Raw genomic sequence first — 27,620 nt, 5'->3', positions numbered from 1 at the left:
AAGGCTGTACTTTCCAGGGCACAGACATAATTTGATTGCTGAAAATAAAAGGAAACAGACACTTTCTCTGCCTTTTCCAGCTCTGCCTCTACCCCTTCAGTCAAATAGGATATATTAGTGACCTTTCTTTTTCCTTCCTATAAAATATTTTAGTAAGTATTAAGTCTTCTGGAGTCCCTGGGTGGTGCGACGGTTAATGTGCTCAGCTGCTAACTCAAAGGTTGGAAGTTTGAGTTTACCTAGAGGCACCTTGAAAGAAAGGCCTGGTAATCTACTTCTGAAAAATCATCTATTGAAAACCCCATGGTGCACAATTCTACTGTGACACGTGGGGTCGCCATGAGTTGGAACCTACTCAGTGGTTACTCTTTTTTAAGTCTTCTAGGCTCAGGGACACATTTACTGTGAAGTTAATGAAGCTTAAGTTTTAGATCCCCTCACTTGCATCGACCCCTTCTAAGGCCCTGGAATGAGTCTTAGCAATGTGTTCACCAGGTCATGTATTTTTCTACAGTTTGCAAAAGTACAATATTTTAACCGCAGTTCCTTAAGACCACTGTCTATCTCCACTTAGACTTTTGTTCCATCTCCTCTTTGTGTTGGGTGGTGTTGGAATGGCCATGGGCATTTTGATGATCCGGCTAAGGGGAGGTTGAGATGCGGATATGTTTAGTTTAGAATTTGGGATTAGTCGGATATATGTGGTTATTAGTTTTTGCCAGTGGGTGGTAGGCTTCAAAGAATACTCCTACCACCCACTGTGCCTACTCATTAATTGTCATGACTTGAAGGTGCAGGGCTCAGTGTAAAACCAATAAATGAGTGTTATCAATTCAGACAGTATTTAGATAAGCACTGCACAAGTAAACTTGAAATACCCTGAAATCTTACAGTTCCTTTATGAAAGGAATGCGATAGAATTTTTCCCACATTTGACAACAGCCCTAAAAATTTACCAGTATCGAATTGTGATGTTGAAAAGAACGTTTCTAATCTATTACTAAAAAACGTTTTGATCTAGAGGAAAGACTAAATTCTCTTTATTTTCTCTATATAGAAAATGATTTTATGAAATTATTGTCAAATGAAGAGGCAAGGCAAACAGTATGCAACCAGAAATGTAGGGAAAAATTATTATAGAGCTATAAAAAAGAAAAAAAGAAACCACACCCATTGCTGTTAAGTTGGTTCTCACTTACAGTGACCGTATAGAACAGGGTAGAACTGCCTCATAGTGTTTCCAAGGCTGTAAATCATTATGGAAGCAGATTGCCACATCTTTCTCCCTTGGAGTGGCTGGTGGGTTCACACCCTTGACCCTTCAGTTAGCAGTTGAATGCTTAACTGCTGCACCACCAGGGCTTCTGTAGAGGTGTATCAAGCATTATGATAAAATTGTTATTTTTCTTTTTTATGGTATTTATCCAGCTTTAAAAATTTACGATTTTGTTATGTATTCAGAATACATATTTTCATTTGTACAGAATTTTGTTATTTACAGTTCTGTATTCTTTTTCCTAAAGAGGGGCCCTCAAATTAAGTTTCAGAAGCCACAAAACCTGGATTAAACCTCTTTCTAGGCACCATATAGAAAATTGTCTTTGTCCAAACATAACGTATAGTCAGGATGTAGCTCAACCCAATGATACACAAATTTTGATCACTTTTTAAAGTTAGTGTTAAGGTTTAAAATTTCTGGATCATAATTCCTGAGATCACAAGACTAATGTGCAGTCATTTAGAAACCAGATTTGTGGAAACCATTATTTCCACTAAGTCAAGGAGCTCTTGGGTAGTGTTTGAATTAAAACTCAGATATGGAGTAATATAATTGTGGTGCTAAATTGAATGAGGTTGTGTTATTGAAAAATACAACAGCGGAACGTATTTGAGCTTTAACAGAATATAATGAAAGAAAATAGTCAAGAAGTCTGTAATCTTGGGTATAGAAATTTATTTTCTTTTTCAGCTCCAGCATTTAAATACCCTTTCGAGAATTGTGTCAAATTGTGCTGTAAATTAGTGTCATATTTTTGTTTGTCCTGACAATGCCAACACTGTGAACTTTAAAGGGATTAAGCTGAAGCTTAATTTAATCACCCAGTGGTCTGTTCAAGGGAAAGATAAAATGGGCAGATAATGTGAAGGCCTTTCTCTGGGATTGTTTGGCCTTTTTGAAAGTAGAAATATAAAAACAAATCTAATTAGATGTAAGTACTGAATGACTCCAAAGTTTAATGCCCTATTAATTAATTACTTTGCCCCTGAAACTTAACAGTGGTAACTTTCTGAGTGATTTCCCCCTTACTCAGATAAAGGCTGTGGTCTATTCACTTAATATAGAGTATTCTTTAAAAAAATGACTTCCTAGATGCTAGCAGTTACTTAATTCATTCTGTGTGTCAATAAATACATTCCCTGCCCCCTTAAAATTAACGATTTTTTATTATTAAAAAAGTAGCACATGCAAATAGTAAAATCTTCTTCCCAAAGACAACTAGTTATCAGTGTTATATATCCTTTCAGAAATAAACTGTGAATATAAAATTATTTATGTGCATGTATATCTGTAAGTATGTGTGTGTGTGTATCCTCTTTTCATATAAATGGAAGCATACTATACAATCGTTCTACAGCTTGCTTTTTTCTCCTAAATGTATGTTAGATATTGTTCCATTATCAGTGCACAGATCTTAATCTAGTCTTTTTATTCTGGCATAGCATTCAATTGTATGGCTGTATTATAATCTGTTTAAATAGTTCCCTTATCAGTGGACTTTATTTTTGTTTTCTAACTTTTTCCAAGGCAAATGATAGTGCATTGGACATTCTAATGCACTGTTTTTCAAACTGATGCTCTCTTACCAACACTATATCAGGACAACAGGCTTTTTGATTATTATAAATTCCTAGGTAATAATAGTTCACCATACAGATGTAAAATCAATTATTCAGAGAGGCTTAGATTTCTGATTTAGTTGAACTTTTTCCCAAATGTTAAAGAAGGGTCAAATCCAAGATAAAAAATCTAACAGTGGAGGAATGGTGTGGAGAGGGATTTTCAGTACTTCCTTTGTATACTTTGTATTTAATTTTTATAATGAAAAAGTAATCATGCATCAGTTGTATAATTTTTAAAGCAAATTGAAAATATATTAGAAATGAAAATTCTTAGAAGCACTCACTTTAAAGATGGCTTACTTCATGGACAATAATACTACAACTAAAAAAAAACTAATGAAATCTCTGCATCTTTTTCATCTTAAAATATTTGATTTTGAATTTTTGGATTGGTTTTAGGCTATCGTCTTAGTGTCACTTAGAATTATCTCTGGCTAGTTCATAAATTGGCTTAATAGTTTTAAGTGGTGACCTTTATTTAGGTTTGTCAAATAAGGTAAGTGTTAATAAAGCAATACTGCTCTAAATACTAACAACATTTTTTAACGAGATGGAAAAACTTATCATTAACTTTATATGGAAAGGGAAGAAGCCCTGGGTAAGTAAAGCACTATTGAAAAAGAAGAATAAAGTAGGAGGACTCGCACTACCTGATCTCAGAACCTACGATACAGCTACAGTAGTCATAACAGCCTGGTACTGGTATAATGACAGATACATTGAGCAATGGAACAGAATTGAGAACCCTGATGTAAATCCATCCACCTATGGTCACCTGATGTTTGACAAGGACCCAAAGTCCATCAAATGGGGGAAAAGACACTCTTTTTTAACAAATGGTGCTGGCAAAACTGGATGTCCATCTGCAAAAAAAAAAAAAAAAGAAACAGGACCCATACCTCACACCATATACAAAAACTGACTCAAAATGGATCAAAGACCTAAATATGAAGCCAAAAACTGTGAAGTTCATAGAAGAAAAAATAGGATCAACACTAGAGGCCCTAATACATGGCATTAACAGGATACAAACCACAACCAACAACACACAGGCTCCAGAGGATAAGCTAGATAACTGGGATCTTGTAAAAATTAAACACTTAGGTTCATCAAAAGACTTCACCAAAAAAGTAAAAAGAGAACGTACAGACTGGGAAAAAAAAAATTTGGCTATTACAAATCAGACAAAGGTCTAACCTCTAAAATCTACAAGAAAATCCAGCACCTCTACAACAAAAAGATAGATAATCCAGTTAAAAAAAAATGGGCAAAGAAAATGAACAGACACTTCATCAGAGAAGATATTCAAGCGGCCGACAGACACGTGAGGAAATGCTCGTGATCTCTAGCCATTAGAGAAATGCAAATCAAAACCACAATGAGATACCATCTCACTATCTCATTCCGGCATTACTGGCACGAATCAATGAAGCAGGAAATAACGAATGTTGAAGAGGCTGCAGGGAGATTGGAACTCTTATGCACTGCTTGTGGGAATGCAAAATGATAGAACCATTTTGGAAAATGATATGGTGCTTCCTTAGAAAGCTAGAAATAGAAATACTGTATGATCCAGCAGTCCCACTCCTAGGAATATATCATAGAGAAATGAGTTGTCACATGAATAGACATATACACACCTGTGTTCATTGCAGCATTGTTCACAAAAGCAAAAAGATGGAAACAACCTAGATGCCCTTCAACAGATGAATGGATAAACAAACGGTGGTCCATACACACAATGGAGTATTACACAGTGCTAAAGAACAACACTGAATCTGTATCACATAACATGGATGCATCTGGAGGACATTATGCTGAGTGAAATAAGGCAATCACAAGAGGACAAATATTGTATGAGACCAGTACTGTAAAAACCCATGTAAAGGTTTGCATACAAAAAGAAGCAATCTTTGATGGTTATGAGGGAGGGGAGAGGTGGGAATGGAAGAACACATAATAGACAACAGATCAGTGGTAACTTTGGTGAAGGGTAAGACAGTATACAGTACTAGGGAAGCCAGCACAACCTGTACAAGGCAAGGTCATGGCAGCTCCATAGACACATCCAAACTCTCTGAGGGACTGAATTTCTGGGCTGAGGGCTGTGGGGACCATGGTCTCAGGGAACATCTAGCTCAACTGGCATAACAGTTCATAAAGAAAATGTTCTACATTCTACTTTGGTGAGTAGCGTCTGGGGTCTTCACAGCCTGTGAGCGGCCATCTAGGATACTCCACTGGTCTCACCCCTTCAGGAGCAAGAAAAATGAAGAAAACTAAAGGTATAAGGGCAAGATTAGTCCAGAGGACTAACGGACCACATCTATCATGGCCTCCATCAGATTGAGGCCAGTACAACTAGGTGGTGCCTGGCTACCACCACTGACTGCTCTAACAGAGCTGGAGAAAACTGTGGAATAAAATTTTAACTCATAAAGACCAGACTTTCTGGCCTGACAGGGACTGGAGAAACCCTGAGAGTATGGCCCTCGAGCACCATTTCAGCTCAGTAATGAGGTCACTCCTGAGGTTCTCCCTTCAGCCAAAGATTGAACAGGCCCATGGAACAAAACAAAACAAAAGAGGTGCATCAGCCCTGGGGCAGAGAATGAAAGGCAGAAGGGGACAGGAAAGCTGGTAATACAGAACCCAGGGTTGAGAAGGGAGAGTGTTGACATGTGGGGTTGTTAACCAATGTCATAGAACAATGTGTGTACTAAATGTTTGATGAGAAACTAGTTTGTCCTGTAAACCTTCTAAACCTTCATCTAAGGTACAATTTAAAAAAAAAGGAGAAAAAAAATTGATTTTTGAATTTTTAGATTGGTTTTAGTCTATCATCTTAGTGTCACTTAGAATTATCTCTTGCTAGTTCATAAATTGGCTTAGTAGTTTTAGGTGGTGACCTTTATTTAGGTTGGTCAAATAAGATAAGTGTTAATAGAGCTTGGTGGTTTCTTATGATATTTTAATTTTCAGTGTCCTATATTAAAAAAATATTAAAAGCACTGGTAGAGTATTATTCTATTAATATACACACAGTTGTTTCTTTCGATATTTAACAGTGGAATTTATATTGAGACAGTTCTTGTTAGGTGCCATCGAGTCGGGTCCGACTTATAGCCGCCCTATGTACCACAGAACAAAGCATTGCCCGGCCCCACGCTATGCTCACAATCCTTGTTATACTTGAGCCCATTGTTGCAACCACTGTGTCAGTCCATCTTGCTGAAGGCCTTCCTCTTTTTCTGTGACCATGTACTTTACCAATCATGATGTCCTTCTCCAGGGAATGACCCCTCCTGACAACATGTCCAAAGTATGTAAGACGCAGTCTCACCATCCTTGCTTCTCAGGAGCATTCTGGTTGTACTTCTTCCAAGAGAGATTTCTTCATTCTTTTGGCAGTCCATGGTATATTCAGTATTCTTCACCAACATCACAATTCAAAGGCATCAATCCTTTCTATCGTGTTTTTTTTTTTCCTATTCTGGAATAGTTTATGTAATCAAGAAATTATTTCTTTAAGGTTATCAAAACTATCCTACAAAAAATCACAACACTTCAGAAAAAGCTGATTTTTTTTCAGGGCTAGATATAGTTAATAGAATCTATTATATGTTATTCTTAATAGGTGTAATAATTAAGTTAAATAAAATGTCATGATTAATGGTGAAGCAATAAAAGTGTTTTCATTGAAGGCAGGAATAAGACAAGGATTCCAGCTTTGAAACACATAAGTAGAAGTTACAAATAAGGAAGTTATTTCCTGTTTGCAGCATGGAAACATCATAGGATAATATGAATTCTTATTTTGTATAGTATTTTATAGTTTATTTACATATGTCTTTTATAAATAAAAGTTAGGCTAGAGCAGTAGAAAGTGTAGCAAACTTTCCAGTGACAGAGATTTATGCTTTTAAAATTAGAACAATTTCTCACTGGATATGTTAATAAATTGACATTTTTTAGAAAAAAAGTTAGTTCAAAACCAGGTCTTGTTTAAGAGATACTAGATACAATGTATTTACACCTAAAGAGAGTAGAATACCTATTCCAGATTTTTTCAAGGTTGGTACTTTATCAGAAAAAATGTAGTAGCACCTAGAGCAGTACTGTCCAGTAGGAAATTCTGTGATGTTGGAAATGTTCTATATCTGCCCTGTCCAGTATGGCAACCACTAGCCACATTGGCCATTGAACATTTTAATATATGTATAGATTTGTTTAACCATCACTATGATCAGGATGCAGTATAGTCCCATCAACCAAAAAAACTCTCTCATTCTTCCCCCTTGTAGTCACCCTTGTTGGATATGTCATAGCCAAATTTTTTTTCCCAGTTTGTAGGTTCTCTTTTGGTGAAGTCTTTTGATGAGCATAAATGTTTGTTAGGAGCTGCCCGTTATCTAGTTTCTCTTTTGGTGTTGGTGCATTGTTAGTTATAGTTTGTATTCTATTTATGTGCCCCTAGCGTTGTTCCTATTTTTTTTTCATGATCTTTATCATTTTAGGTTTTATATTTAGGGCTTTGAACCATTTTCAGTTAGTTTTTGTGTCTGGCGTGAGGTATGGGTCCTGTTTCTTTTTTTTTTTACAGATGGATATTCAGTTTTGCCAGCACCATTTGTTAAAAAGACTGTCTTTCCCCCATTTAATGGAGTTTGGGTCTTTGTCAAAGATCAGGTGACCATAGGTGGATGGATTTATGTCTGGGTTATCAATTCTGTTCCATAGGTCTGTATGTCTGTCATTGTACCAGGCTGTTGTGACTACCATGACTGTGTAGTAGGTTCTGAGATCAGGTAATGTGAAGCCTCCTACATTGCTCTTTTTCTTCAGTAATGCTTTGCTTATCCAGGGCCTCTTTCCTTTCCATAAAAAGCTGGTGATTAGTCATTTTATGGAATGCTGTTGGTATTTGGATCGGGATTGCATTATATCTATAGATTGCTTTGCATAGAATTGACATTTTCACAATGTTGAGTCCTCCTATTCATGAGAACGGTATGTTTTACCTTTTATGTAGGTCTCCTTTGGTTTATTGCAGTAGTGTCTTGTAGTTTTCCTTGTATAAGTCTTTTACGTCCCTGGTTAGATTTATTCCTAAGTGTTTTATTTTTTTTAGGGGCTATTATAAATGGTATTGTTTCCCTGATTTCCTTTTCCAAGTTCTATTTGTTGGTGTAAAGGAATTGCAACTGATTATTGCATGTTGATCCTACTACTCTGCTGAATCTTTCAATTAGTTCCAGTAGTTTTCTCGTGGAACCTTTGGGGTTCTCTTTGTATAGTATCATATCATCTGGAAATAGGGATAGTTTTACTTCTTCCTTTCCAATTTGTATTCCTTTTATTTCTTTCTCTTGTCTTATTTCTCTAGCTAGGACATCCAGCACAATTTTAAATAGGAGTGGTAATAAGGGCATCCTTGCTTTGTTCCTGTTTTCAGGGGGAATGCTTCAGCCTCTCTCTGTTGAGAATGTTGTCGACTATTGGTTTTATATAAAAAAAAAACCTCAAAACCATTGCCATTGAGTTGATTCTGACACATAGTGACCCTATAGGACCGAGTAGAACTGGCCCATAGGGTGTCTAAGGAGCGGCTGGTGAATTTGAACTGCTGACCTTTTGGTTAGTAGCCAAACGCTTAACCACTGCACCACCAGGGCTCCTCGGTTTTGTATAGATACCCTTTATTATGTTGATAAATTTCCTTCTATTCCTATTTTATTTAGAGTTTTTATCAGGAATGGGTGTTGGATTACCATTCTTATAGGTATATAAGATATCTTGTGTTTGTTTTGTAAAGAAAACAAGAAAGATGAAAACTAATAGAGAAACTCTTTACGTTGAATATTTGTTGCATCCTTTTTGAATGTGGTGTGGTGATTGATATTTTTAAGTCCTGTATCATATAATTTCACTAAACTGACTTCTGAAATTTCCTTCCAAAAGGTTTCACTGGAAGAAAAAAATGCAACTATTATTTATAATCCTAAACTACAGACTCCAAAGACTCTACAGGAAGCTATTAATGACATGGGCTTTGATGCCACTCTCCACAATCCTAACCCTCTCCCTGTTTTGACTGACACTGTATTTCTAAGTGTTAGTGCTTCATTTGCTCCGCCATGGGACTATATCCAAAGTACATTGCTCAAGACCAAGGGTGTGGCAGACATTAAAATTTCCCCTCAGCAAAGAACTGCTGTGGTGACAATAATCCCTTCTATAGTGAATGCCAATCAGATAATAGAACTGGTTCCGGGTGTTAGTTTAGATATTGGAACTCTGGAGAAAAAGTCAGGAACTTGTGAAGATTACAGTATGGCTCAAGGAGGTGAAATCTTGCTGAAAATGAAGGTGGAAGGTATGACGTGCCACTCGTGCACTAGCACCATTGAAGGAAAAATTGGGAAACTGCAAGGTGTTCAGCGAATTAAAGGTAATATGTCCGGTTTTATTGGTTTGATTGTTTTGTAAGGCTTAGTTTTCTGTTTTGGCCTTTAAACTTTTTGCTTTCTTCTTAAGCATGGGTTTTGGATCCATGGAACTTGAATGCTCACTGCTTCATTGAAGTTTGAAGTACAGTAAAGTTAATGATTATAATTAAAGGTTACATGAGTGTCAGACTGAAGTTTAGCAGAAACGGCTGCTGGAATTGAATTCATAGAGTGCAAGTTTCTTAACACAGCATGCCTGGGATGCTCTTTACCTCTAATTTATCTTTATTCAGGTATATATAAACTTGGAGACCATAGCCACAGTGGTCATATCTTTTACTTTTCTTCAGTCTATGTCAATAATAAAAAGAGCCATCATAGTGCAGTGGTTAAGTGCTCGGGTGCTAACCAGAAGGTCAGCGGTTCGACCCACAAGCTGCTCTGTGGGAGAAAGATGTGGCGGTCTGCTTTTGTAAAGATTACAGCCTTGGAAACCCTATGGGGCAGTTCTACCCTGTCTTATAGGGTCACTATGAGTCAGAATCAACTCGACGGCAGTGGGTTTGGTTTTTTGGTATGTCAGTAATATTTTAACAAAAGTATATTAAGAAAGGATGATGAGAAGAATGAGAGAGAAACAAGTATTTATTATATTGATTTGGTGTACAGAATGTTTTCTTAAGTGGCCCAGGAGTAACTAAATTAAATGATTTTCTCTATTTTTATCTAGTCTCTCTGGACAACCAAGAAGCTACCATTATTTATCAACCTCATCTCATCACAGCAGAGGAAATAAAAAAGCAGATTGAAGCTGTGGGCTTTTCAGCATTCATCAAAAAGCAGCCCAAATACCTTACATTGGGAGCTATTGATGTAGAACGTCTAAAGAACACGCCCGTCAGATACTCAGAAGGATCAGAGCAAAGGAGTCCATCATATACCAATGATTCAACAGCCACTTTTATCATAAATGGCATGCATTGTAAATCATGTGTGTCAAATATTGAAAGTGCTTTATCTACACTCCAATATGTAAGCAGCATAGCAATTTCTTTAGAGAATAGGTCTGCCACTGTAAAATACAATGCAAGCTTAGTCACTCCAGAAACCCTGAGAAAGGCTATAGAGGCAGTATCACCAGGGCAATACAGTGTTAGTATTACAAGTGATGTTGAGAGTACCCCAAGCTCTCCTTTCAGCTCATATCATCAACAAATTCCTTTGAACATAGTTAGCCAACCTCTGACTCAAGAAACTGTGATAAACATTGGTGGCATGACTTGTAATTCTTGTGTGCAGTCTATTGAGGGTGTCATATCAGAAAAGGCAGGTGTAAAATCCATACGAGTCTCCCTTGCAAATAGCAGTGGCGTTATTGAATATGATCCTCTGCTAAACTCTCCAGAAACCTTGAGAGAAGCAATAGAAAACATGGGATTTGATGCTACCTTGCCAGGTAATTACTACTTTTTTCTTTGATTCCTCTAACACTCATTTATTTATACTTTGCTGATTCCGTTGGCTTTCATTGTAGAAAAATGAATTATAGATACTCCAATTTTACTTTTTGGAAATAAGTCCTATGGAGATAGTCATCTGTATACAAAGATACATAAGAATACAAAGATTGCATTATTATTTATAATATTTAAAAATCTAGAAACAATAAATAAATCATGGTTAATTCCTATGATGAAATACTATGAAGCCATAAAAAACTGTATCATTAAAAGATACTTAATGCCATGACAGGATTCCCTGGGCGGTACAAACAGTTAAGTGCTTGACTGCTAGCTGAAAGGTTGGCAGTTCAAACCTGCCCAGAGGTGCCTTGGAAGACAGGCATGGAGATCTGCTTCTGAAAGGTCACAGCCCTTGAAAACCCTATAGAGCAGTTCTACTCTGCACACATGGGGCTGCCATGTTGGAATCGACTTGACAGCAACTAACAGCAACGCCATGGGAAAGTGCCAGATACATATTGTCAAAGTGAAAAAAAAAGTAAAAAAGCTGTAGATACGGTATGATAAAAAAATTATAAAAATATGGATATAAATATATACCATCAATATAATATTTATGTATTACAAATAAACAAAATTCCTGACAGGACACAAACCAAAATTTTAACAATGGTTTTCTTTGGGTAGGAGCCCTGGTGGCGCAGTGGTTAAAGCACTCAGCTGGTAACTAAAAGTTCAGTGGTTTGAACCCACCAATCACTCCATGGGAGAAGGATGTGGCAGTTCTGCTTCCATAAAGATTACAACTTTGAAAACCCTATGGGGCAGTTTTACTCTGTCATATGGTCACTGAGTCGAAATTGACTTGGCAGCAGTGGGTTTTGTGTTAATCTTTGGGTGGTAGGATAAGGGTGATTTTTGTTTCCATTGTACTTTCCTGTGTATTCCATGGTTTTTTTTTAACAAGTATTGTATATATATAATATATATATATATTTGTTTATATAATAGGAGGAATTAAATATTATTTTACAAAGAAAAAAGATAGAAATAAAAAGAATGATTTTAACCATAGTTTTAAATTGAGGCATTTAAATTGAACTGGCTCCAGAACTGACCCAAAGTATATATTCAGTGGATTTTACCTATGTGAACTTGATTTGAACTAGAATTGATCCCAGCCTTGAATTAAACTGAAAAATACTATAATAAGATTTCTTTTTTTAAAATAATTTTTATTGTGCTTTAAGTGAAAGTCTACAAATCAAGTCAGTCTCTCACACAAAAACCCATATACACCTTGCTACACACTCCCAATTACACTCCCCCTGAGACAGCCTGCTCTCTCCCTCCACTCTCTCTTTTTGTGTCCTTTTTGCCAGCTTCTAACGCCCTCCACCCTCTCATCCCCCCTCCAGGCAGGAGATGCCAACCTAGTCTCAAGTGTCCACCTGGTCCAAGAAGCTCACTCCTCACCAGCATCCCTCTCCAACCCGTTGTCCAGTCCAATCCATGTCTGAAGAGTTGGCTTTAAGAATGGTTCCTGTCCTGGGCTAACAGAAGGTCTGGGGGCCATGACCACTGTGGTCCTTCCAGTCTCAGTCAGACCATTAAGTCTGGTCTTATGAGAATTTGGTGTCTGCATCCCACTGCTCTCCTGTTCCCTCAGGGGTTCTTTGTTGTATTCCCTGTCAGGGCAGTCATTGGTTGTAGCCGGGCACCATCTAGTTCTTCTGGTCTCAGGATGATGTAGTCTCTGGTTCATGTGGCCCTTTCTGTCTCTTGGGTTCGTAATCACCTTGTGTCCTTCTAAAATTTCTTGCTTTAAATAATGGTTGAAAGTTATGTAACTAATTACAGTAGATTTTCCCAATGCAATACGTCCTTTGATTTCCTAACTACTGTTTCCATGGGTGTTGATTATGGATCCAAGTAAAATGAAATCCTTGACAACTTCAGTCTTTTCTCCATTTGTCATGATGTAGCTTATTGATCCAGTTGTGAGGATATTTATTTTATTTATGTTGAGATGCAGTCCATACTGAAGGCTGTGGTCTTTGATCTTCATCAATAAGTGCTTCAAGTCCTCTTCACTTTCAGCAAGCAAGGTTGTGTCATCTGCATATAACAGGTTGTTAATGAGTCTTCCCCGAATCCTAATGCCACGTTCTTCTTCATATAGCCCAGCTTCTCTGATTATTTGCTCAGAATACAGATTGAATAAGTGTGGTAAAGGATACAGCCCTAAAGCACAGCTTTCCTGACTTTAAACCATGCATTATCCCTGTCGTAGTCATCTAGTGCTGCTTAACAGAAATACCACAAGTGGATGGCTTTAACAAAGAGAAGTTTATTCTCTCATAGTCCAGTAGGCTAGAAGTCCAAATTCAGGGCACCGGTTCCAGGGGAAGGCTTTCTCTCTCTGTCGTCTCTGGAGGAAGGTCCTTGTCATCAGTCTTCCCTTGGTCTGGGAGCATCTCAGAGCAGAAACCTCAGGTACAAAGGACATGCTCTGCTCCCAGCTCTACTTTCTTGGTGGTATGAGGTTCCCCTGTCTCTCTGCTCACTTCTCTCTTTTATGTCTCAAAGAGATTGGCTTAAGACACTATCTAATCTTGTAGACCTCATCATTATAACTGCCACTAATCCATCTCATTATTTCTTAGTGATAGGGTTTATAACACATAGGGAAATCACATTAGATGACAAAATGGTAAACAGCCATACAATACTGGGAATCATGACCTAGTCAAGTTGACAGATACTTTTGGGGGACACAATTCAATCCATGACAATCCCCTTGTTCCTTTCAAATGACTGCCTCTTGATCTATGTACAGGTTCCTCCTGAGCACAATTAATGTTCTGGAATTCCTATTCTTTGCAATGTTATCCATAATTCGTTATGATCCACACAGCCGAATGCCTTTGCATAGTCAGTAAAACATAGGTAAACATCTTTCTGGTATCTTTTGCTTTCGGCCAGGATCCATCTGACATCAGCAATAATATCCCTTGTTCTACGTCCTCTTCTGAATCCAGCTCAAATTTCTGGCACTTCCCTGTCAATCTGCAATGATACCTAACTCACAATTCTAACTCACAAAAAAAGACCAGACTTACTGACCTGATAGGGACTGGAGACACCCCGAGAGTATGGCCCCTGGATGCACTTTTAACTCAGTACTGAAGTCACTCCTGAGGTTCACCCTTCAGCCCAAGATTAGATAGGCCCATTAAACAAAACGAGACTAAAGGGGCATAGCAGCCCAGGGTCAAGCACTAGAAGGCAGGAGGGAACAGGAAAACTGGTAATAGGGAACCCAAGGTTGAGAAGGGAGAGTGTTGACATGTTGTGGGGTTGTCATAAAACAATATGTGTACTAACTGTTCAATGAGAAACTAGTTTGTTTTGTAAACCTTCATCTAAAGTACAATAATAAAAAAAGTAAAAAAAAAATCCTCTTCTTTAGTGTCATAAAATCCAACTCTGCTATGCAGGGATTCCTTTGTCAAATAGATCTGATCCAGTTTTTGTCCAAGGTGAAGAAAGAACAAGTTATGTAGGTTAGTGGAAATTTTAACATCACCTGTTATTTCTCCTGTTCCCTGTAGGAGAGGAGAATATCTTTAGCTTCTTTTTGTAGCTTCATGGGTACACAATAGAGAATAATTCTGCCTTCGTGGGAGGCGATGAATACTGCAATGGATAAACAAAAAAAAGACATTTTTTGAGACTGCGGGGAAGTTTCTAGGATAATAGGAGCTTCCCATTCTTCCACAGTCCACAAACATTTTAAGTAGAGATTCTCTGATTACTCCTTTGCTCAAAATGAACCTTACTACTAACTTACTCCTTGTCTCTTTTTCCATTGTCCACAAAGACCTTTTTATATTTAAAAGGTACTATATATTTTTTTTTATATATTAGTGTTAAAAATTCAAATAGTACAGAAGTTTCTGTAGAAAGAAAATTTGTTCGTTTCTCTGTCATTCTATTCCTGCCTTAACCTCACTCTCCAGAAGTAGCCACAGTTAATAAATAGTTTGGTATGTAGCCTCCCAGGCTTTCTTGTGTTCTCATAATACATGCATACAAAAAAATTTAAATGACATCTCACTGCAGTACTGTTTTACAAATTGCATTTTGTCCCATGTAATATATCCCAAATTGCTTTATGTCAGTATGCAAATTATTAACATGATGATAAAAATGCATTGCAAAAATATAAGGTATCCATTAACAAACTACTCTCTGCGGAGAATGGGAAGATATTGGCTGGAAGAACTTGATATAACTGAAGTTTTACTTATTCAGTTTAGCTCAGATTTTCCTGGGAACTGGGGTGGGTAGTATTGAAATTGGAAGTCATTGCCTGGAAATTGTAAAGATAACATATAGCTGAAGGCTTAAGTAGGTCCTTGCTGGTTTTGAATGAATGGATTGACAGTACCGTGTGGATTGTGATGAATAACAAGGATGTAGCTGGAGAATGATCAATATTGCAAATGAAAAGAATCTTCTTTTCCTTTCCACTAGATGTGAATGAGCCATCTGTATTAATAACTCAGCCCTCATTGGAAATGCCACTTTTGGCTTCAGCCAATGAATTTTATGCTAAAACGATGACATCAGTTCATGACAAGGAGGAGGCAAAGACTTCTAAGTGTTATATACAGGTCACTGGCATGACTTGTGCTTCCTGTGTAGCAAACATTGAACGAAATTTAAGACGAGAAGAAGGTGAGAAATCCTTAAAGCCTGTTTTTAATGCACTGGTTTAGGGATTCTGTCCTTTTTGTTCTCTTACGTGTTTTGTAACCATATTTATGATTCTTGCCAAGGCCTCATAAAGATATCAGCAATGTGCAGGACAACGCTGATTTCCTGACAGTCAGTTTTTGTTAGTGCTATGTTCCCTTAGATAAAGATCCTATCTGTTTTATGTCACGATCACATTTTAACAGTAATGAAATTTGCGGAAAAATAGCAAAAGGAAGTGCACAAAATTACTGTTCTTTATGGACCTAGATTGGATGGATTTTAAGAAATATAAATTTTCTAATAAAGCTATGCTTAAAATTAATAACGAGAATCCCTAGCAGAGCCCTGGTGGCGCAGTGGTTAAGAGCACGGCTGCTAACCAAAAGGTCGGCAGTTCAAATCCACCAGCCACTCCTTGGAATCCCTATGTGGCAGGTCTGCTGTGTCCTATAGGGTGGCTATGAGTTGGAATTGACTTGACTGCAATGGATTTTATGGGTTAGAATCCCTAAGAGTTTCACTATTACCATACCAGGACCAAGTATCAAACCAAAACCAAAATTTATGAATTACATCGTGCTTTTGGAGTAAAGATATTCAAAAGTTGCCTAATATCGTATGCACGTTTTAATTTTAGGTTATAAAATCTACAACACTTTTTATTGTTACGCTTAAACATTTTAGACTATAAATTTTTCACTCATAGACCTTACGATATAGCGTGATGGATTTGTTAACCATACAGATATGTGATTATGTTTAATAAGACCAAGTCATAGTTTTAGTACTTTGGCAGCCCTAGCCTCAGGTGTCTTAATGATATAAACTGTTGTCACAAGGACTGAGTAAGTAAGTAAGGGTTAATATAAGTTTATCCTTATTATTGGGGAAATGACTCAAAGTGCGTGTTGAAAATAATACAGACCTACGGCCAGTAGCATCACTTTATATATGAAGGCATGAACATTATAACAAAATGTATGGCAGACAGGGCCATCTTCAGTTCAGTATTATCTTGTCCACATTCTGTCATTTCTGCATATTTCATTTCAGCCTGTATTATTTCTAATTGGAATGCAGTCAAGACTAAAGCTTATGTTACCTTTTGTTTAAGTTAAAAAAAAAAAAGAGAGAGAGGGGTTGCCAAGCAAAGTAAAGCTTGCGGGGTTCCTATTTAATTTGAGAGCCAACTATTTTCAGGATATTCAGAAATAACCTGTTTAATGAGACAAGCAATGCCTATGCCAATTATGAATCTTTTTTTTTTTAACCCATTAAGCTCATTCTCCCAATTATTCCCCTCTGCCACCTCTTAGGGAGTCCCTGGGTGGTGCAAACAGTTAAACGCTCAACTACTAACTAAAAGGTTGGCAGTTTGAACACACCCAGAGGTGTCTCAGAAGGCAGTCCTGGCAATCTGCTTCTGAAAGGTCACAGCCTCGAAAACCCCATGGAGCACAATTCTACTTTGCAACACATGGGGTTGCCATGAGTTGGAATCGACTCAACAACAACTGGTTTTACCACCTTTTATCCTAATTAGGAATACTCTTAGCCTAGCTTAGGTCACTACATTCATTTTTTTTTTAAACTAGGTAGCACTGGTCTTCCCTCAATTAAGTCTGCACTATATTTCTAAAAATGAATAGAAAGTCCTAATTACAGTTTAGAGTAAGAATTTTAAAAAATTATCTATAGTTTATATAAATATTAAACTTATAATTTTGAAATTTAAAATTCAGATTTTCTCTTCTATTTCTGTGTGTTTGGCTGTTGATTACATTCAACTGAAACAAAAAAGTTTTTTTCTACTTTCTCTATACCTGTCTGTTATTGCTGACATTTTCCCGAGGGCTGATCACCTGTATTATTTGGTACCCACAAAGCCGCGAAAGTAGAAAACTTTATATAGAAAACTTAGACTATATTAGGTACTTTTAAAAGCTATTATTAAATTAATATATGGTCATTTTTTCTTATTTATCAAACTCTAGAGCTGCCTACAGTCTGTTGATCCCCATTCCCTGTCAGGTAGCCACCAAATGCCACAGATTCCTAGAAAGCTACTATTTCTGCTATGAGAAATTAATTTTTCTCCTGGCAATGACAGTAATAGCTGGTCTTTAGAAGTGGGACTGTTGTTGACAGAAGGTTTACCCAGATAACAGCATGACTGCTATAAAATGAATTATTTTGTTCTATTAACAAATTATGTGGGACTTTTTTCCCCTAGAAATAAGAGCTTTTTAGATTAGTGTGCACCAGAATTTTAAGAAATGATTATTATTTGATTACAATATAGTGTCTATGTTGGTACATTCTTGGATATTTTGCTACAGTTGCAATAACTGATTTCCTATGTTCATGAGTTCCTTTCTCTAGGACTGTTACTAGCTTCTAAAATTTAGAAGATAAGGTCTCAACCAATTGAAGTTCATGAGCCTTAATTAGATCCCAATTCAAACAACCTGTTAAACTAATAAGCAGTTATAAGAAAAAAAAAGTTATAAGACAATCGTGGAAATGTGAATACGGCCTGGATATTTGATAATATTAAGGAATTATTTTATTCTAGGTGTGACAATGGTATTACGTTTTTTTAAGAGAAGAATCTTTGTCTTTTAAAGAGATATATTTAAGTATTTATACATGAAATTATATGATGTCTGGGATTTGCTTCAAAATAATTTGTGTAGAGGGCAGTGTGTGGAATGGGTAGGAATATAGATGAAACAAGATTACCCAGGTCTTATTGATAATTGTTGAAGCTGGGTAATGGGCACATCAAATGTTTTATGCTGGTCTCTCTTTTTTATATATAAATGAAATTTTCTATAATCAATGTTCTTTTAAAAACAAGGCCCCCTTTTCAAATAGCTTGGTTTCGGTTCAAGGCTTATATAAGAGTTAAGTAATGAATTTCTCCAGATTCACTTTAATAATTTCACATTTAAATGAAAAATGCTAAAAACTAATTATAAAATTACCCTTTTTATAAAGAATAGCGTTATCTGTATGATTTTTCTTATCCATGGCCGTAGGAATATATTCTGTACTCGTAGCCCTGATGGCTGGCAAGGCAGAAGTAAGATATAATCCTGCTGTTGTACAACCTCTGATGATAGCAGAGTTCATCCGAGAGCTTGGATTTGGAGCCACCGTGATAGAAAATGCTGATGAAGGGGATGGTGTTTTGGAACTTGTTGTAAGTACGATTTTTATGTGTTATTAATAAAAATTCCAGGAAAAAGTTGGTGAGGTTTCTTAGAAGAGTTCCAAAGATAATTAAAGTTTAGAAAATAAGACATATACATATATAAGGATAATGAATGAAACTGGAAAATGGAAGGATAAGATGTGATTTATTAGTGGTCTTCAAGAGTAGAATGTAAAAGGTAATTGTCATATCTCTATCAAGAACAAAAATATAACTCATTTTGAATGAATAAATGAAAATCAACTTTTAACACATAGCGTGATTCCCACCTAGTAGCATATAAAAGAATGAATTCTAGATGCGTTAAAGACTTATACCAGGTGTAAAGTATATTGACTTGAAATAATCATTCTCTGTAACCCAGCAAATCAACTGCTAAGATTCTGTCCCATAAAAATATGTATGTAATCAGGAGTAAGACAAGGATGTCTACTCTAACCACCGCTGTTCAACATTGTACTGGAAGTCCTAGCCAGAACAGTTAGGCAAGAGAAAAAAATTATCAAAATTGGGAAGGAGGAAAGAAAACTTTCCCTTTTCTCAATGACATGATCTTATGTATAGAAATCCTCAGAGATTCTACAAGAAAGCTATTAGAGTTAATAAATGAATCAGCAAAATGACAGGGTACAATGTCAGCACACAAAAATCAGCCAGGTTTCTGTCTACCAGCAATGAGCAAGCTGAAAAGGAAATTAAGGAAACAATACCATTTACAATAGCATCTAAAAGAGTAAATAAAAAAATCCATTGCTGTCACGTCAATTCTGACTCATAGCAACCCTATAGGACAGAGTAGAACTACCCCATAGGGTTCCCAAGGAGCGGCTGATGGATTCCAACTGCCAGCCTTTTGGTTAGCAGCCGAGTGCTTAACCACTGTACCACCAGGGCTCCTAGTAACAAATTTAACCAGCGAAGTAAAAGAATTGTTCGCTGAAAATTATAAAGCATTACTAAAAGAAATTGAAGAAGGCCTAAATAAATGTAAGGACATTCCGTGTTCATGGATTGAAAGGCTTAATATAGTTGTCAACACTACCCAAAGCAATCTATTAATTCAATGCAATACCAATGAAACTTCTAACAGCCTTCTTTGCAGAAATGGAAAAGCCAGTCTTCAAATTTATATGAAAGGGCAAGGGACCCTGAGTAGCCAAATAAGTCTTGAAGAAGAATCAAGTAGGAGAACTCACACTTACTGATATCAAAATACTAAAAAGCTACGGTAAACAAAACAGTCTGGTACTGGTATAATGATAGGCATATCAATGTAATAAAATTGATAGTCTAGAAATAAACGCATACATCTATGGACAATTAATTTTTTACAAAGATGCTAAGTCTATCCAATGGTTGAAAGAATAGTGTCTTTAATATATGGTGCTGGGAAAACTGGATTTCCACATGCAAGAGAATTAGAGAGGATCTATACTTTTTTTTTTATACCTCACACAGTACACAAAACCCAATTCAAAATGAATCAGGGACCTAAATGTGAGAACTAAAGGACTTGAATAGACATTTCACCATAGAGGATGTTCAAATGGCCACCAAAAACATGAAAAGGCACTGAACATCGTTAGCTATTAACAAAAACCAAACCCAGTGCTGTCGAGTCGATTCCGACTCATAGCGACCCTATAGGACAGAGTAGAACTGCCCCATAGAGTTTCCAAGAAGCACCTGGTGGATTCGAACTGCTGACCCTTTGGTTAGTAGCTGTAGCACTTAACCACTGCGCCACCAGGGTTTCCTCATTAGCTATTCCCAGAAACCCAGTGCCGTCGAGTTGATTCCGACTCATAGCGACCCTATCATTAGCTACTAGAGAGATACAAATCAAAACCACAATGAAATACCATTTTACTCCCAGTAGAATGGTTAAAGGAGCCCTGGTGGCACAGTGGTTAAGCACTTGGCTGCTAACCAGAAGGTTGGCAGTTCGAACTCATCTGCTGCTCCATGGGAGAAAGATGTGGCATCTTGCTTCCATAAAGATTTACAGTCTTGGAAACCCTGTGGGGGCAGTTCTTCTCTGTCCTGTAGGGTTGCTGTGAGTCAGAATCAACTCAGTGGTAATGTGTTTTTTGGGTTTTTAGGATGGTTAAGATAGAAAAGGAAAATAACAAATGTTGGCGAGGATATGGGGAAAAATATAGAAGTTGTCAAGGATTTCATTTTACTTAGACCCACAACCAATGCTTATGGAAGCAGAAGTCAAGAAATCAAACAACGTACTGCATTGGGCAGCTTTGCTGCAAAAGAACTTTTTAAAGTGTTAAAAAGCAAAGATGTCATTTTAAGGACTAAGATGCACCTGACCCACGCCATGATATTTTCATTCACCTCATATCCATGCCAAAGCTGGACAGTGAATAAGGAACACCGAAGAGGAAGCGATGCCTTTGAGTTATGGTGTCGGCGAAGAATATTGAATATACCATGGACTGCCAGAAGAACGAACAAATCTGTTTTGGAAGAAGTACAACCAGAATGCTCTTTAGAAGCGAAGATGGAGAGACTTCATCTCATGTACTTTGGACGTGTCATTAGGAGGGACCATACTTGGTAAAGTAGAGGGTCAGCAAAAAGGAGGAAGACCCTCAATAAGATGGACTGACACAGTGACTGCAACAATGACTGTAAGGATGGCACAGGACAGTGTTTCCTTCTGTTGTACATAGGGTCACTAAGTCAGATCCAAGTAGACGGCACCCGATAACAACAACATCATCTGTTGCTGATGGGAATGCAAAACGGTACAATTCGTTTTTTCTTTTTGTGCTTGTGTTTTTTGTGTTATATCTAATAAACGATTGCCTTACCCAGTGTTTTCTTCTAAGAGTTTTATAATTTTAGCTCCTACATTTGGATCGTGCATCAATTTCGAGTTCGTTTTTGTATATAGTATTAGGTAGGTGTTCAACTCTTTCATTTGCATGTGGCTGTCCAGTTGTCCCAGGACCATTTGTGGATAAGACTATTCTTTTCCCATTGAATTGTTTTGACACCTTTGTTAAAAATCAGTTGACTCTACAACATTAGACTTAATGGAGAAAGACTGAGAGCTTTCCACTTGAATTCTGGAACAAGACAAGGGTGCTCACTCTCATTACTTCTATTTGATATTGTAGTAGAAGTCCTAGCCAGAACAATAAAACAAGAAAAAGAAATAAAAGCTATTCGGATTAGAAAAGAAGAAGTAAAATTATCTCTAGTCACAGATGACATGATGTAGAAAATCCTTAAGAGTACATAAGAAAACTTCTAGAGCTAATAAAGGCATTTAGCAAAGTGCAGGGTATAAGGTCAACAACAGCAACAAAAAAATCAGTTGCGTTTCTATACACTAGCAATGAGAAATCAGAAAGGGAAATTAGGGAAATGATTCCATTCACAATAGTATGTAAGAGAATAAAATAACTAGGAATAAATCTAACCAGGGATGTGAAGGACTTATACGATGAAAATTATAAGACTTGGTGAAAGGGATTAAAGGTGGCTTAAGTAAATGGAAAATGTTCCATGTTCCATGTTCAGGATTGGAAGACTTAATATTATTAAGATGTCAGTACTACCCAAAGTGATCTATAGATTCAAAGCAATCTCGATCAAGATTCCAGCAGCCTTCTTTATGGAAATGGAAAAACCAATCCTCAACATTATATGGAATGGCAAGAGGCCCCAAATAGCTGAAGCAATGTTGAAAGAGGAGAAAAAAGTAGGAGGACTCACACACTCCCTGATTTTAAAAGATATTATACAGCTACAGTAATCAGAATAGCGTGATACTGGTATAACAATAGGCACATCAACCAATGGAATAGAATTGAGAGTCCAGATATAAATCCACACATCTGTGGTCAACTGATTTTTGACAGGGGTGCTAAGTCCATTCAATGGGAAAAAAAGTGTCTCTTTAAAAACGTTCATCAAAAGACTTTACCAAAAAAGTGACAAGACAAGCTGCTGATCTGGAGAATATATTTGGAAACAGAGTATTTTCACTTCTGCTAGGATGGCTAAGATTAAAAAAAAGAAATAAAGAAAGAAAATAACAAACATAGGCTACAGCGTGGAGAAACTGGAACCCTTATCCAATGGGTAATGCAAAATGGTGCAGCCGTTGTGGAAAACAGTATTATGATTCCTCAGAAAACTAGAAATAGAGCTACCATTCCTAGGTGTATACCCAAAAGACTTGAAAGTAGAGACCTAAATACTCGTACACCAATGTTCATTGCAGCACTATTCCCAACAGCCAAAAGGTGGAAACAACCCAAATGGCCATCAACAGAAGAATGAATAAACAAAATGTGGTACTTACGTGCAATGGAATACTACTCAACCAGTAAGAGACATGAAGTCTTGATACATGCTACAGTATGGATGGAGCTTGAAGATATTATACTAAGTGAAATAAGTCAATCACAAAAGGATGAATATTGTGTGACCTCACTTATATAAAAAGACAAGAACAGGCAAATGTAGAGACCAATGTGTATTAGTGTTTACCAGGGATGGGAGGGAAGTGAGAAAGAGGTTATTACTTTTGAATTACAGAGTTTTGGTTTATGGTGATGGAATAATCGCATTGATTAAGGGCAGGGTTGCAGAGAAGGTTAATGTAATTGCTGTCAATAGCTTGTACACCTCTAAAAAGTTGAACTGGCAAAGATTGTGTGATAGATATATTTACAGCAATGACAAAAAAAGTAGCTGCTGAGGCTGCTTAAGAATAACCAAACACCTCATGGAATTTGGTTCCTTGTTGTGGAAGTTTAGGGTCATGATTTCATGGTACATCCCAATTAATTGGCCTAATAACACGTTTAGTGCTTCTGTTCTACCATCTAGTTCATTGCATAGTGCCTATGGTCTTAAAAGCTCTCAAACAGCCATCCAAAGCACAGCAATTGATCTCTTTTAGCCTGCAGCAACAAAGGAAGAAGGGGAGTCAGAAATAGGCGCAGGAAATGGAATATGTGGCTAATTGTCTCCAGGAACATCTGCCTCCATTACCAGGAGAACTGGACGGTGCCCAGTTACCATTACTGAACATTTCAGTAAAAAAATTTTATAGAATAATCCTGATCAAAAGGAAACATGCCGAGCAGAATTTCAAATTATCATGCAATCCAGATTTGTAGAACCATGGAGGCTGGATGAACCCCATGAAACTATTGCCCTAAGATAATCACCTGAAGTCTTCCTAAAACAAAGCAATAGTTTAGCTTAACTAGTAAAGAGTGTCTGCCTTAACATTATGTTTTTATGTGGGACCAAATTGACAACAGCAACTAGAAAGATTATATAGGAAGCTTAGGAGTCAGCGAGTTTATATTAATTGGGGAGGAACATCTCAGAAAAGGAGGGTGAAAATTGTTGCACAACCCTTGTTGTTGTTGTTAGGTGCTGTCGAGTCAGTTCCGACTCATAGCGACCCTATGTACAACAGAAGGAAACACTGCCCGGTCCTGCGCCATCCCTACAATCATTGTTATGCTTGAGCTCCTTGTTGCAGCCATTGTGTCAATCCACCTCACTGAGGGTCTTCCTCTTTTCGGCTGACCCTGTACTCTGCCAAGTATGATGTCCTTCTCCAGGGACTGATCCCTCCTGACAACGTGCCCAAAGTATGTAAGACGCAGTCCTGCCATCCTTGCCTCTAAGGAGCATTCTGGCTGTACTTCTTCCAAGACAGATTTGTTTGTTCTTTTGGCAGTCCGTGGTATGTTCAATATTCTTCGCCAACACCACAATTCAAAGGTGTCAACTCTTCTTCGGTCTTCCTTATTCATTGTCCAGCTTTCACATGCATATGATGTGATTGAAAATACCATGTCTTGGGTCAGGCGCACCTTAGTCTTCAGGGTGACACCTTTGCTCTTCAACACTTTGAAGAGGTCTTTTGCAGCAGATTTACCCAATGCAATGCGTCTTTTGATTTCTTAACTACAGCTTCCATGGCTGTTGATTGTGGATCCAAGTAAAACGAAATCCTTGCCAACTTCAATCTTTTCTCCGTTTATCATGATGTTGCTCATTGGCCCAGTTGTGAGGATTTTTATTTTCTTTATGTTGAGGTGCAATCCATACTGAGGGCTGTGGTCTTTAATCTTCAGTAGTAAGTGCTTCAAGTCCTCCTCACATTCAGCAAGCAAGGTTGTGTCATCTGCATAATGCAGGTTGTTAATGAGTCTTCCTCCAATCCTGATGCCCCATTCTTCTTCATATAGTCCCACTTCTCGTATTATTTGTTCGGCATACAGATTAAATTGGTATGGTGAAAGGATACAACCCTGACGCACACCTCTCCTGACTTTAAACCAATCAGCATCCCCTTGTTCTGTCCGAACAACTGCCTCTTGATCTATTTAAAGGTTTCTCATGAGCACAATTAAGTGTTCTGGAATTCCCATTCTTCGCAGTGTTATCCATAGTTTGTTATGATCCACACAGTCAAATGCCTTTGCATAGTCAATAAAACACAGGTAAACATCCTTCTGGTATTCTTTATTTCAGCCAGGATCCATCTGACATCAGCAATAATATCCCTGGTTCCACGTTCTATTCTGAAACCGGCCTGAATTTCTGGCAGTTCCCTGTCGATATACTGCTGCAGCCGTTTTTGAATGATCTTCAGCAAAATTTTGTTTGCGTGTGATATTGATATTGTTCTATAATTTTCACATTCGGTTGGATCACCTTTCTTGGGAATAGGCATAAATATGGATCTCTTCCAGTCAGTTGGCCAGGAAGCTGTCTTCCATATTTCTTGGCATAGATGAGTGAGCACCTCCAGCACTGCATCTGTTTGTTGAAACATCTTAATTGATATTCCATCAATTCCTGGAGTCTTGTTTTTCGCCAATGCCTTCAGAGCAGCTTGGACTTCTTCCTTCAGGACCATCAGTTCCTGATCATATGCCACCTCTTGAAATAGTTGAACATCGACTAATTCTTTTTGGTATAATGACTCTGTGTATTCCTTCCATCTTCTTCTGTTGCTTCCTGCGTCGTTTAGTATTCTCCCCATGGAATCCTTCACTATTGCAACTCGAGGCTTGAATTTTTTCTTCAGTTCTTTCAGCTTGAGAAATGCCGAGCGTGTTCTTCCCTTTTGGTTTTCCATCTCCAGCTCTTTGCACATGTCATTACAATACTTTACTTTGTCTTCTCAAGAGGCCCTTTGAAATCTTCTGTTCAGTTCTTTTACTTCATCAGTTCTCCCTTTTGCCTTAGGTGCTTGATGCTCAAGAGCAAGTTTCAGAGTCTCCTCTGACCTCCATCTTGGTCCTTTCTTTCTTTCTTGTCTTTTCAATGACCTCTTGCTTTCTTCATGGATGATGTCCTCGATGTCATTCCACAACTCGTCTGGTCTTTGGTCACTAGCGTTCAATGCGTCAAATCTGTTCTTCAGATGGTCTCTAAATTCAGGTGGTATATACTCAGGGTCATATTTTGGCTCTCGTGGACTTGCTCTGATTTTCTTCAGTTTTAGCTTGACCTTGCATATGAGCAATTGATGGTCTGTTACACAGTCGGTCCCTGGCCGTGTTCTGACTGATGATATTGAGCTTTTCCATCATCTCTTTCCATAGATGTAGTCAGTTTGATTTCTGTGTGTTCCATCGGGCGAGGTCCATGTGTATAGTTGCTGTTTATGTTGGTGAAAGAAGGTATTTGCAATGAAGAAGTCGTTGGTCCTGCAGAATTCTATCACTCGATCTCCAACATTGTTTCTGTCATCAAGGCCATATTTCCCAACTACTGATCCTTCTTCGTTTCCAACTCTCAATTCCAATCGCCAGTAATTATCAATGCATCTTGATTGCATGTTTGATCAATTTCAGACTGCAGCAGCTGGTAAAAATCTTCCATTTCTTCATCTTTGGCCCTAGTGGTTGGTGCGTAAATTTGAATAATAGTCGTATTAACTGGTCTTCCTTGTAGGCATGTGGATATTATCCTGGTACTTATAGCATTGTACTTCAGGGTAGATCTTGAAACATTCTTTTTAATGATGAATGCAACACCATTCCTTTTCGAGTTGTTATTCCCAGCATAGTAGACTATATGGTTGTCTGATTCAAAATAGCCGATACCAGTCCAATTCAGCTCACTAATGCCTAGGATATCGATGTTTATGCGTTCCATTTCATTTTTGACGATTTCCAATTTTCCTAGATTCATGCTTCGTACATTCCAGGTTCCAATTATTAATGGATGTCTGCAGCTGTTTCTTCTCATTTTGAGTCGTGCCATATCAGCAAATGAAGGTCCCGAAAGCTTTACTCCATCCATGTCATTAAGGTCGACTCTACTTTGAGGAGGCAGCTCTTCCCCAATCATCTTTTGAATGCCTTCCTACCTGGGGGGTTCATCTTCCAGCACTATATCAGACAGTGTTCCGCTGCTATTCATAAGGTTTTCACTGGCTAATGCTTTTCAGAAGTAGACTTCCGGGTCCTTCTTCCTAATCTGTCTTAGTCTGGAAGCTCAGCTGAAACCTGTCCTCCATGGGTGACCCTGCTGTTAGCTGAATACCAGTGGCATAGCTTCCAGCCTCACAGCAACACACAAGCCCGCACAGTACGACAAACTGAGAGACACGTGGGGGTGCACAACCCTAAATTATTATTATTTTTAAATTGTGCTTTAAGTGAAAGTTTACAATTCAAGTCAGTTTCTCACAGAAAAACTTACACACATTGTCATGTGACCCTAGTTGCTCTCCCTATAATGTGACAGCACACTCCTTCTCCCCACCCTGTATTTCCCATGTCCATTCAGCCAGCTCCTGTCCTCCTCTGCCTTTTC

General features: G+C 37.7%; 1 protein-coding gene across 3 annotated transcripts in view; it reads left to right on the top strand.

The window, feature by feature from the left end:
• ATP7A (ATPase copper transporting alpha) overlaps positions 1–27,620 on the top strand; it is a 210,446-nt gene that overhangs the window by 85,361 nt on the left and 97,465 nt on the right. For all 3 annotated transcript variants that reach the window (XM_049873291.1, XM_049873290.1, XM_049873292.1), the window contains exons 3-6: positions 8,863–9,352; positions 10,081–10,806; positions 15,353–15,556; positions 18,619–18,782. In XM_049873291.1, the coding sequence (XP_049729248.1) occupies positions 8,863–9,352; positions 10,081–10,806; positions 15,353–15,556; positions 18,619–18,782 (1,584 nt within the window). The remainder of the gene's footprint in view (positions 1–8,862; positions 9,353–10,080; positions 10,807–15,352; positions 15,557–18,618; positions 18,783–27,620) is intronic.

Source organism: Elephas maximus, chromosome X (assembly GCF_024166365.1).
Source record: "Elephas maximus indicus isolate mEleMax1 chromosome X, mEleMax1 primary haplotype, whole genome shotgun sequence".
Taxonomy (NCBI): domain Eukaryota; kingdom Metazoa; phylum Chordata; class Mammalia; order Proboscidea; family Elephantidae; genus Elephas; species Elephas maximus.
This window is presented reverse-complemented; position numbering and strand designations above follow the sequence as displayed.